The 14,079-nt window shown below is 32.5% G+C and overlaps 1 protein-coding gene across 1 annotated transcript in view; it reads right to left on the bottom strand.

Annotated features, from left to right (window-relative positions):
* The window catches only part of LOC143242061 (uncharacterized), a 34,191-nt gene that overhangs the window by 16,365 nt on the left and 3,747 nt on the right, over nucleotides 1-14,079 (bottom strand). The window contains exons 2-5 of the mRNA XM_076485417.1: nucleotides 11,251-11,589; nucleotides 7,778-7,924; nucleotides 6,069-6,215; nucleotides 1,065-1,217 (exon numbers count right to left, since the gene is read on the bottom strand). Of these exons, the coding sequence (XP_076341532.1) occupies nucleotides 1,065-1,217; nucleotides 6,069-6,215; nucleotides 7,778-7,924; nucleotides 11,251-11,589 (786 nt within the window). The remainder of the gene's footprint in view (nucleotides 1-1,064; nucleotides 1,218-6,068; nucleotides 6,216-7,777; nucleotides 7,925-11,250; nucleotides 11,590-14,079) is intronic.

A 14,079-nucleotide genomic window follows, 5' to 3' on the forward strand; every position in this document is an offset into this window, starting at 1 on the left:
ACATTCGTTTCCCTAGTGAGTTTTGTGTGTTTGTACATCTGTTTCTCTATACTTACGTGAGTGAGTTTTGTGTGTTTGTACATCTGCTCCTATACTTACGTAGTTTTTGTGTGTTTGTACATATACTTACGTAGTGAGTTTTGTGTGTTTGTATATTCATTCGTTTTCTATACTTATGCAGTGAGTTTTCTGTATTCTTCTTCCAGTGATTTATGTGTCGGGAGTTTTGTATGTTTGTGTATTCATCTTCTGTACTTATGTCGGAATTTTGTATGTTTTGTTAAGCTTGTGACTAACATCAGATCGGGTTGAATGATAACATAGGCTGAGGCTGCAGGAGTAAGCTTATGGCTAACATCAGATCGGGTTGAATGATAACATAGGCCGAGGTTGCAGGAGTAAGCTTATGGCTAACATCAGATCGGGTTGAATGATAACATAGGCCGAGGTTGCAGGAGTAAGCTTATGGCTAACATCAGATCGGGTTGAATGATAACATAGGCTGAAGTTGCAGGAGTAAGCTCATGGCTAACATCAGATCGGGTTGAATGACAACATAGGCCGAGGTTGCAGGAGTAAGCTTATGGCTAACATCAGATCGGGTTGAATGATAATATAGGCTGAGGTTGCAGGAGTAAGCTGATGGTTCACATCAGATCGGGTTGAATGATAACATAGGCTGAGGTTGCAGGAGTAAGCTTATGGCTAACATCAGATCGGGTTGAATGATAACATAGGCCGAGGTTGCAGGAGTAAGCTTACGGCTAACATCAGATCGGGTTGAATGATAACATAGGCCGAGGTTGCAGGAGTAAGCTTATGGCTAACATCAGAATGAGACAGTTGGACTTTCTATAAAATGTAATAATGAAAGCATAATTGAAATACTTATCTTAACTAAGAGGAAGAAGGAACGGAAGACAGTTGAAAACATATGTTGACTTATGTGAAGAGTCTTTCAAGATGGATTAGGAGAAAGCTGTGGAAAACCATAATTACCAACGTCCTGTTTGGATATGATACCTGGAGAGAGACAAAGAAAATATAAGAGATGCCATTTTCACCTTTCTTGTAACATCCGGGAATGAGATAGGAGTTTTGAACGAACACGTAACTGCTTGGACAAGCACACATTCCTGTCACACATGTTAAAGGCACGTCACCGTCCGACATCCACTCACACTGCACGTCCTTGTCACAGGGTTCCCCTGGACTGGCTGAAAAAAAACAACACAAAATCCTTAACTGTCTGTGTTTTTCTAAATCGTATTGTTTTCCTTATTTTATTTGACATGAGCGTTATGATGATCATGTAATAATGAGATTTACAGTAGTTGACCTTTTCCTAAGCCAAGTAGTAAGACATCTCAGAAATGTATTAATTTTATCTAATTTCAAATCAAAGTCATTACTAAACACCACTTTAAAATGTTATATATAAATATATACATTATCTTTTAGTGATAAATATTTGTTATTTTTAGTGTCAATAATGAGTTCTGATATCTGTCCTATATTAAGTTATTTATAAGTTGTCATCTCCTCAGTTTTCTATAAGTTACACTCTTTAAATACACTGGACACACCACAAAACTACAAAATGAGCCATCTGTGCTCTGCCACCACAAGTATGAAAACACGGTTTTCAGCGTTCTTAAGTCACAAATATACCGCTGTGTCACTGGATGGCAAATTCGTGACTGGAAAAAATACAATCAAGTCAGGGTAATTTGATGATGTTGATTTGAAAACTGTAGTCAGGATTTGTCTATCACCTCTAAATATTGTAATATTGCAATATTGTATCAGCTCTATATGAAATGCAATGTAGTTAACTCAGTAACATATATATATATGTTGCGAAATTAAATTTATTTTGACAGTTTAATGATCAAAAGAAATATATACGTTATAACTTCAAACATTGACTGTATAGTATTGATGAAGCTTCCAAATGTATTGTTCATATATATTGTTTGTTCTCGGTATAATCGTAGCGAACTGCAGCAGTTTTGCTTTTTTACCGACACTTACCTGATTCTTTCTGAAATTTAAAAATCCTCACGCACTGGGTTTGCTAGAAGTTCGTAAAAGTTACTCCACTAAACTTAAATGGGGCGAAGACAAACCTTTCACTCTCAGTTGCTCCTTACTTACTCAGTTGGTCACTTTGACTCACTCTGTGTAGAGTCAAAACAAAGTCGTCCTCCGCTGATATAGCGATAAGTATGTGGATTTACAATGCTAAAAGAAGAGGTTCGATTCCCCTCGGTGGACTCAGAAGATAGCTCAATGTGGCTTTGCTATAAGGAAAACACACACATACACACAACAAAGTCCAATTTTCCTCGCATGATACCCTCAATACAATGAAATTCTGCCAAATTTTGTTTTTGAAATCTTTTATACTATATTTTTTGCAAGCATAAAATTTTTAATATCCTTCTTTTAGAGAAAAATTTGATATTCTGCCTCCCTCCAGTTTAAGTAAGTAAAATGCAAAAAGCACCCAAACAGTTTCTGCTACATTTCTGGAAAATATATTAGAGTTTCATGCAGAAAAAATATTACACGCATAGTAAAGTTACGTTGCTACAAGTATTTTGGGTAGACACTTGGTGACTAAGAAAAACATCGGACTCCATAAAATGTGTCGTAAAGTTTGAACATCTGGCTTGATACAGTGGCTGAATACGAAGAGAGTAATATGATATTTGTAGTTTCCATGATACATGAACCCAGAGATCATCTAACTGATTGTTATTTTGGCATGATTAATGTTTATATAGATTCAGAAAAATCAACTAAATATCACGTAAAATATCCAGATATTACATATGTTAGGAACCCATGGAAATGGTCTTCCAATGCTAAATTCACCAGATATTACATATGCTAGGAACCCATGGAAATGGTCTTCCAATGCTAAATTCACCAGCGAATTCGAAAACAGAAGAGTTATTCTGTGAAGAAGACAACGAGCTATCTTTATCCTCTTCATCTAGTATAATTACTTCAACATAAACTGCCTCATCTAACCACACAAGAAGAGCTGAGTGAGTTCATTTGTCTATCAAAGCAACTTGGGAAACATGGCTCTTGTTTACAACAATGGAACGAATTAGCTTCAGAAACAAAAGTTTCAGTTTACTAGGAACAAAATACCAAGTACCAACCTTTAGTGAATCTTCAGAACGTGTTTCTATCAAAAAACCAAGTACCAACCTTTAGTGAATCCTCAGAACGTGTTTCTATCAAAAAACAAGTACCAACCTTTAGTGAATCCTCAGAACGTGTTTCTATCAAAAAACCAAGTACCAACCTTTAGTGAATCCTCAGAACGTGTTTCTATCAAAACACCAAGTACCAACCTTTAGTGAATCCTCAGAACGTGTTTCTATCAAGAAACCAAGTACCAACCTTTAGTGAATCCTCAGAACGTGTTTCTATCAAGAAACCAAGTACCAACCTTTAGTGAATCCTCAGAACGTGTTTCTATCAAGAAACCAAGTACCAACCTTTAGTGAATCCTCAGAACGTGTTTCTATCAAAAAACCAAGTACCAACCTTTAGTGAATCCTCAGAACGTGTTTCTATCAAAACCAAGTACCAACCTTTAGTGAATCCTCAGAACGTGTTTCTATCAAGAAACCAAGTACCAACCTTTAGTGAATCCTCAGAACGTGTTTCTATCAAGAAACCAAGTACCAACCTTTAGTGAATCCTCAGAACGTGTTTCTATCAAAACCAAGTACCAACCTTTAGTGAATCCTCAGAACGTGTTTCTATCAAAACCAAGTACCAACCTTTAGTGAATCCTCAGAACGTGTTTCTATCAAAACCAAGTACCAACCTTTAGTGAATCCTCAGAACGTGTTTCTATCAAAAAACCAAGTACCAACCTTAAGTGAATCCTCAGAACGTGTTTCTATCAAAAAACCAAGTACCAACCTTTAGTGAATCCTCAGAACGTGTTTCTATCATACTAAACTGAGACTCATGAAAAATTTACAAAGTGAATAAACAAAGACTGATGGTTTCAGGTATCTGTCTGGCAAACACAAGTAAATGTCATTTTTGGGTCACATATTCAGGAAGTTCTGTTGGATGACGAATTTAAGGCATTACTCAATCAGAAAGAACTTGTTACTTGGAAATCATTCAAACTGTTTGTTAAATATTTCTTAGTTTTCATGTCTGTGATTTTCTAAGTTGATGAGAACTACATGAAAATGAGCCTAAGATGTCACGAATGATGCGCTTCTTACATTCCCATTTAAACTTCTTTCCAAATGAACAATGAAAATGGTGAGTTCTTCCACAAAGATATTCCTACAAGCATGATGGAATCCTGCAGTGATAGGACATTACTTTTGGTTTTCACAGCATGAAACTGAGAACACATACAAAAGACATAAGTCAAGCAAGTTTTTTGTAACAAAAACAAAACTAATACTGGGATAAAGTTTTGAAAATATCCTGAATGTGTTTTTAATAATCTCATAGTCATTGTTTTTACAGAATGGTATTGCTATGACATGTTGTTTTTACAGAGTGGTATTTCTATGACATGTTTTTACAGAGTGGTATTGCTATGACATGTTGTTTTTACAGAGTGGTATTGCTATGACATGTTGTTTTTACAGAGTGGTATGCTACATGTTGTTTTACAGAGTGGTATTGCTATGACATGTTTTTACAGAGTGGTATTGCTATGACATGTTGTTTTTACAGAGTGGTATTGCTATGACATGACATGTGTTTTGCTATGACAGTGGTATTGCTATGACATGTTTTTACAGAGTGGTATTGCTATGACATGTTGTTTTTTACAGAGTGGTATTGCTATGACATGTTGTTTTTACAGAGTGGTATTGCTATGACATGTTGTTTTTACAGAGTGGTATTGCTATGACATGTTGTTTTTACAGAGTGGTATTGCTATGACATGTTGTTTTACAGAGTGGTATTGCTATGACATGTTGTTTTAACAGAGTGGTATTGCTATGACATGTTGTTTTAACAGAGTGGTATTGCTATGACATGTTGTTTTTACAGAGTGGTATTGCTATGACATGTTGTTTTTACAGAGTGGTATTGCTATGACATGTTGATTTTACAGAGTGGTATTGCTATGACATGTTGATTTTACAGAGTGGTATTGCTATGACATGTTGTTTTTACAGAGTGGTATTGCTATGACATGTTTTTACAGAGTGGTATTGCTATGACATGTTTTTACAGAGTGGTATTGCTATGACATGTTTTTACAGAGTGGTATTGCTATGACATGTTTTTACAGAGTGGTATTGCTATGACATGTTGTTTTTACAGAGTGGTATTGCTATGACATGTTGTTTTTACAGAGTGGTATTGCTATGACATGTTGTTTTACAGAGTGGTATTGCTATGACATGTTTTTATGAAAACTGATAAAGGTTTAAGAGACCAATACGGAAGTACATACATTTCTTACACTGTGTTTTGCAGTTTTTATGGGCGTTTCTGGGTTCGTTCTTATACATATAAGTGAAGCAACTTTTATGTTCTAAGATAATCTTCCATAAATTATTAATTTACATAACTTCCGTCAGGGGCGTGTACTCCATATAGTTTGAACATTTATTCAGGATTCCTGGGTTACTTTCTTTCTTCGTTTTGAGTAACTTATATTCCTTCAATGTTATCTTATACTTAGATTCAATTTACTACCTTCATAAATCACAGAATTAACTCTTTTCTTAGTAGCTTGAGCATTTACACGTTACGTAATTTTATATTAGTTTCCAGTGTTTGTCAATACGGCTAGCTTCACCTTATTAGTTTTGGGATATAAGGATTAACTGGAAATTATTCAGATGTAGGACTTAAACCAACCTGCAAGAAAACCCAATATAAAACACTGGTCACACCTCTTCTATAATCAGTATAAGAGACGACATCCCAGCTACCTCTTATATTGTCAGTATAACAGATAACATCCCACTTACATCTTCTATAATTAGTGTAAGAGAAGACATCCCACCTACCTTTTCTATCGCTGGTATAACAGACAACATCACACTTACCTCTTCTGTAACAGTTATGAATTCTGTAATCATCTTCAACAAGATCGTAGTTAGGTTTGCAGCGACATCTGCTGTCTCTACATTCAGTGGTTGGAGAGGTGTAACTGCACTGTAGATTGTTCACACATTTCTCTCCGTAGTCTTTATCTGGAAATTACTGTTTATTTTAGTCATTAACACCAACCTTTCAACAGAATATAATGGTAATAATATAATATAATAATATTTTTAAGATCTTAACAATTATCATTTAAAACTAGATTAATATTTTAAAAATTAAACGAATTCATTTCCTAACGTTGAAAATATTTATCCGCTAGCGCTAATACCACCTTCCAGAATTTTTTTTGTTTTAAATCGATCAAAATATTGAATATAAATCATGGTTGTGTCCTTATAACCACTTACCAGTGTTGTACCTTTATAACTACTTACCAGTGTTGTACCTTTATAAACACTGATCAGAATTGTACCTTTATAAACACTGATCAGAATTGTACCTTTATAAACACTGATCAGAATTGTACCTTTATAAACACTGATCAGAATTGTACCTTTATAAACACTGATCAGAATTGTACCTTTACAAACACTGATCAGAATTGTACCTTTACAAACACTGATCAGAATTGTACCTTTGTAAACACTGATAAGGGTTTTACCTTTATAACCACTTACCAGTGTTGTAGCTTTATAAACTCTAACCAGTGTTATACCTTTATAAACACTGTTCAGGTGGTACATTTATAATCACTGTTCAGGGTTGTACCTTTATAACTACTAATCAGGTTTGTACCTTTATAAACAATGTTCAGAATTGTACCTTTATAAACACTGGTCAGAAATGTACCTTTATAAACACTGATCAGAATTGTACCTTTACAAACACTGATCAGGTTTGTACCTTTATAACTACTAATCAGGTTTGTACCTTTATAACCACTTACCAGTGTTGTAGCTTTATAAACTCTAACCAGTGTTGTACCTTTATAAACATTGTTCAGGTTGTACATTTATAATCACTGTTCAGGGTTGTACATTAAAAAAAAAATAAGGGTTGTACCTTTATAACTACTAATCAGGTTTGTACCTTTATAAACACTGATCAGAATGGTACCTTTCTAAGCACTGTTCAGGGTTGTACATTTATAAACACTTATCAGGGTTGTACCTTTATAAACACTTATCAGATTTTTCCTTTACGAACACCAATACAAATTGTGGCTTTATAAACACTAATCAGGGTTGTACCTTTATAAACTCTAACCAGTGTTATACCTTTATAAACACTGTTCAGAATTGTACCTTTATAAAACTGATCAGAATTGTACCTTTATGACCACTTACTAGTGTTGTAGTTTCATAAACTCTAACCAGTGTTATACCTTTATAAACACTGTTCAGGTTGTACATTTATAATCACTGTTCAGGGTTGTACCTTTATAAACACTGATCAGAATTGTAACTTTATAAACACTTATCAGGGTTGTACCTTTACGAACACTTATCAGGGTTGTACCTTTACGAACACTTATCAGGTTTGTTCCTTTACAAACACTTATCAGGTTTGTTCCTTTACAAACACCAATACGAATTGTGGCTTTATAAACCTAATAAGGGTTGTAGCTTTATAAACAATAATAACGGTTATATTTTTACAAACAGTAATCAGGTTTGTACCTTCGTAAACATTCTAGAAGAAATCCTACCTTCAAGACACTTCAACTCAGAATATACTTTCACCAAAACAGGATACCGAGCGTTACACTGGCAACGCCCTCTAGCACATGTTAGTTTAGAAGTCGCACAATCTGTATCTCTCACGCATCGTTCCCCTATCGCTGATTGTTTCCGTCCTGAAAAGGTTTCACCAAATTATGAACAATCTATAACCTTATAAATAAAATAATTATTACAATATTTGGCACCACTCAATAACTGCAATCTACTTACGTAGATCATTAAACATAAATGTTTGAAAATATGTAAAACAAATATCAGACGTTTAAACATACGGAATTTAGTTACAATATACATTGACACATGAACTTGTGAACGATTTGTAACAAGGCAAAAAGTGAATAAAATAGATCAAAATGTTAATAGTACGTATATATATATATATATATATATATATAATCTATAAGTACATATAAATATCATGTTTATCTTTCATGTACAGAGTATTCCACCAAAGTTTTAGGAATATTCATACATGACGTCAGTATAGACATTTTAATATTGTGTATATGTTTGATGTTCAGCTTATTCCAGCAAACTGTTAAAAATGTTCATACATAACGTCAGTATAGATATTTAAATATTGTGTTTATGTTTCATATACAGCCTATTCCAGCAAACTGTTAAGAATATTCATACATGACGTCAGTACAGACATTTAAACATTATGTTTGTATTTGATGTTCAGCTTATTCCAGCAAACTGTTAAAAATATTTTACATATGACGTAAGAATAGGTATTTAAATATTTTGGTTATGTTTGATATTCAGATTATTTCAGCAAACTGTTAAAAATATTAATACTTAACGTCACCATAGATATTTAAATATTATGTTTGTGTTTGACGTACAACCTATTCCAACAAATTGTTACGAATATTCATACATCACGTAAGTATAGAATTTAAATATTATGTTTACGTTTGATGTTCACCTTATTCCAGCAAACTGTTACGAATATTCATACATCACGTAAGTATAGACATTTAAATATTATGTTTACGTTTAATGTTCACCTTATTCCAGCAAACTGTTACGAATATTCATACATCACGTAAGTATAGACATTTAAATATTATGTTTACGTTTAATGTTCACCTTATTCCAGCAAACTGTTACGAATATTCATACATCACATAAGTATATACTTTTAAATATTTTAGTTATGTTTGATGTTCAGCTTACTCCAGCAAATTCTTAAGAATATTTATAAATGGCGTCAGTAGAGACATTTAAATATTTTGGTTATATTTGGTGTACACACTATACCAGCACTGTTAAAAATACTTATAAATGACGTCAGTATAGACATTTAAATACGATATTTATGTTCCTTGTACAGTCTCTTCCAGCAAACTGAAAAGATTATTCATCCATGACGTCAGAATTGTTTGTTTGTTTTGGAATTTCGCACAAAGCTACTTGAGGGCTATCTGTGCTAGCCGTCCCTAATTTAGCAGTGTAAGACTAGAGGGAAGGCAGCTAGTCATCACCACCCACCGCCAACTCTTGGGCTACTCTTTTACCAACGAATAGTGGGATTGACCGTCACATATACGCCCCCACGGCTGGGAGGGCGAGCATGTTTAGCGCGACGCGGGCGCGAACTCGCGACCCTAGGATTACGAGTCGCTCGCCTTACGCGCTTGGCCATGCCAGGCCTCACATGACGTCAGTATAGACATTTAAATATTAGGTCTATGTTGATGTAGAGCGTATTTCAGCAAACTTTTAAAAATATTAATTCATGACATCAGTATAGACATTTAAATATTATATTTACGTTTCATGTACAGCATATTCCAGCAAATTGTTAAGAATATTCATACATGACGTCAGTATAGATATTTAAATATTATATTCGTGTTTCATGTACAGCTTATTTCAGAACTATTAAATATATTTATGCATGTCATTAATATAGGCATTTAAATATTTTGGTTATATTTAGTGTACAGCCTATTTCGGCAAACTGTTAAAAATATTCATACATGACGTCAGTATATACATTTAAATATTATATTCATGTTTCATGTACAGCTTATTTCAGAACTATTAAGAATATTTATGCATGTCATTAATATAGACATTTAAATATTTTGGTTATACTTGGTGTACATCCTATTCCAGCAAACTGTTAAGAATATTCATACATGACGTTAGTATAGGCATTTAAATATTATGTTTAGGTGTGATGTACAGCCTATTCCAGCGAACGGTTAAGAATATTCATACATGACGTCGGAACAGACATCTCAACATTATGTTTCTGTTTCACGTTCAGCCTATTCCAGCAAACTGTTAAAAATATTTATGCATGACGTCGGAACAGACATCTCAACATTATGTTTCTGTCTCACGTTCAGCTTATTCCAGCAAACTGTGAAAAATATTTATTCATGACGTAAGAATAGACATTTTAATATTTTGATTATGTTTGATGTTCAGCTTACTCCAGCAAACTCTTAAGAATATTTCTACATGACGTCAGTATAGACATTCAAATATTTTGGTTATGTTTAATGTACAGCCTATTCCAGCGAACTGTTAAGAATATTTATAAATGATGTAAGTATTGACATTTAAATCTTATGTTTGTGTTTGATGTTCAGTTTATTCCAGGAAAGTGTTAAAAATATTTATATATGACGTAACAATAGGCAATTAAATATTTTGGTTATGTTTGATATTCAGATTATTTCAGCAAACTGTCGAGAATATTTAAACATAACGTTGGTAAAGACATTTAAATATTATGTTAAGGTTTGGTTTACAGCATATTCCTGTAAACTGTTAACAATATTTATACATGACGTCAGTATAAACATTTAAATTTTTTGGTTACATTTGTTGGACAGCCTATTACTGAAATCTGTTAAGAATGTTCATACATGACGTCAGTATATACATTTAAGTATTATGTTTGTTTGATGTTCTGCTTATCCCAACAAACTGTTAAAAATATTTATACATGAAGTAAGAATATACATTTAAATATTTTGATTATGTTTGATGTTCATCTTATTTCTGCAAACTATTAAGAATATTCTCACATGACGTCAGTATATATATTTAAATATTATGTTTAGGTTTAATGTACAGCCTGTTCCAGTAAACTGTTAAGAATATTTATACATGACGTCAGTATATACATTTAAATATTTTAGTTATGTTTGATTGAAGCTTTCTCCAACTCATATGTTACCAGCATGCACCCATGACATTCGAGGAAATGTTATAGGTAACTTGTGCAGCGGTTGGTTGGTATTACACCGGCTTGTCTGTGCTAGAATTATGACATTGAAATATAGTTTTATTTTAAAACTATGTTATACTTCTTGAAGCACTTAAACTTTGGTGTGTTTTCGTGTTTTAGTTGTCAATACTAACCATACTTTCAACAGTGTAATTCAAGCTAAATTCGAAGAGTTATTCAGCTTACCGTTAATATACAGCTCAGCCCACTTTTTATATCTTTTTTCACCAGACGTCGCCTCACATTGGTATTCTCCTTCGTAGAGTTTCGATGCTCTTTTAATCGTGAGAACACTTACATATCTTAGCTTGTTTGGAAACAAAGATAATATAAAGAGACTTGTCTTCTCTTCTAAGTTATCATCTTCATAAGGAAGAACTAACTTGTTGTTAAAGGACCAGGTGAAGTTAACACGGACATCCTGGACGCTGGCTACAGCTGAACAGTTGAAGAGCACTGAATTTCCAGAGGTAACCCACTGGTATTGAGGACGGATTTCTAGTTTTGAAAATCCCTCAAACATTGCTAGAAGTGATAAAAATAATGGTATATTGAAAACTTAGCACAATGAAAGCCCTGCATTTAAGCATTATTTTATAATCTTCTAAAGCTGGGAACCTTCAAACGTCAAAATAACTGTCATTTTCTACAAGTTGAAGAAAAATAAAATTAAACAAAAATCTAAGAATATAGTCCATTGTTTTATATGATCATTATTAAATGTAATATTATTGTTGAAATGTAAATATACAAACCGTTGTTGATATTATTATTATTAATAGTACCATCGCTGTATAAATGTAAATATATAATCAATTGTTAATACCATCAGTAACATTGTTGTATAAATGTAAATATATAATCAATTGTTAATACCATCAGTAACATTGTTGTATAAATGTAAATATATAATCAATTGTTAATACCATCAGTAACATTGTTGTATAAATGTAAATATATAATCAATTGTTAATACCATCAGTAACATTGTTGTATAAATGTAAATATATAATCAATTGTTAATACCATCAGTAACATTGTTGTATAAATGTAAATATATAATCAATTGTTAATACCATCAGTAACATTGTTCTATAAATGTAAATATATAATCAATTGTTAATACCATCAGTAACATTGTTGTATAAATGTAAATATATAATAAGCTGTTGATATTATCAGTATTAATAATAACATTATCGTATAAATATAAGTATATAATTTCATAGTTGTTGATTGTCCAGTTTCTAGCTGAAGTATATAAGTATATAATTTCATATTTGTTGATTGTACAGTTTGTAGCTGAAATATTATGTAACCAAATAATTAGTTTTATATTTGTTGATTGTCCAGTTTGTATATGAAATATTATGCAACCAAATAATTAGTTTTATAGTTAACAAGCTGTTTTTAACTTTTCCTTTTATATGCGACTAAAGTTATTTAAATACCAAGGTGTTAAATTCACTAATTCTTACAATCCAAACAGCGTTACAACAAACTAGGTAAATATAACATGCGTTGATGTAATGGATACTAGCCTCCGTATTGACCTCCAGTTGATAATGAGCAGAGCAAAGGATATCAAAATAATTTCTAAAGAAAAATCAAAAGCTTACTGAATGTTAGCTACCGTAGGTATTTTAGTACCAAAGAAATTTTGATATAGTATGGGTTGATCTAAATAGTTATTATATTACAGATAGACTGCATAAATTGGTTAACAACTGTCCTTTTTATAATAAAGAAATGTTGGGATACATCTATTTAGTTATTATATTAAAACATTGTCTATATCTACTTCCAAACCATGTAATTGTTATATTAAAAAAAATTTCATATATCTAGTTTTAAACTATATATTTATTAAGAAACATTGGATATATCGATTGATAAACCAGGTAGTTGTCATAATACAGAAATATTGTGAGTACGTCAAGTGATAAACCATGTAGTTGTCATAATACAGAAATATTGTGAGTACGTCAAGTGATAAACCATGTAGTTGTCATAATACAGAAATATTGTGAGTACGTCAAGTGATAAACCATGTAGTTGTCATAATACATAAATATTGTGAGTACGTCAAGTGATAAACCATGTAGTTGTCATAATACATAAATATTGTGAGTACGTCAAGTAATAAACCATGTAGTTGTCATAATACATAAATATTGTGAGTACGTCAAGTAATAAACCATGCAGTTGTCATAATACATAAATATTGTGAGTACGTCAAGTAATAAACCATGTAGTTGTCATAATACAGAAATATTGTGGATACGTCAAGTGGTAAACCATGTAATTAAGGTATATAAAAACATGATACGATGTTTCTTGTCTTGAGGATTTTCTTCCTCTATTTTGTCAAGACCATTTATTTAAAGGTATCTATCTCATTTCTGTTACATTGATAATATTATAACAATCTATTGGTCAAAACTTTCCCTAAGGCTTATGAGAGTTGAATAATTTACACAGGGATAATCAAACTATAAATATCGATTCCAAGCCCACCTGGATGAACCAACGTTACCACCAGAAGGAAGGTAATAACACTGTCGTATACTATTGGTCCTTATGGGAAATCCTCGTAAAGAAAACTATATGTTTAATTTGTTCACCAAATATGATCGTTCTTATAATAAATACCCACGGAGAATATTAAATAGAAACTGAATCTTTTATTATGTAAAAAAATCGTTTTATTTTTTATCTTCACGTTACCACGAATGTGTTAACATATGTGAAAGATTCAGAGACAAGTGGATCTTCTCACCATAAATTCTCATTGTTCTTTTTTTCTAACCTATATCTATATTTCTTAATTAAATAGCGCGGAAAATTTAATTTAAAAGAAAGGCTGTATTCGTTCAAGTGGAGTTCATTGTATAAATAAAGGAAATTACAGCTCAGTCTGGCCTCGCCATTACGTATTGCAGGTAACTGTTAACATTCTGGAGGATCTAACGTGAAATTACAGCTCAGTCTAGCCTCGCCATCACGTATTGCAGG

The sequence above is a fragment of the Tachypleus tridentatus genome, unplaced genomic scaffold, assembly GCF_004210375.1.
Source record: "Tachypleus tridentatus isolate NWPU-2018 unplaced genomic scaffold, ASM421037v1 Hic_cluster_1, whole genome shotgun sequence".
Taxonomy (NCBI): Eukaryota; Metazoa; Arthropoda; class Merostomata; order Xiphosura; family Limulidae; genus Tachypleus; species Tachypleus tridentatus.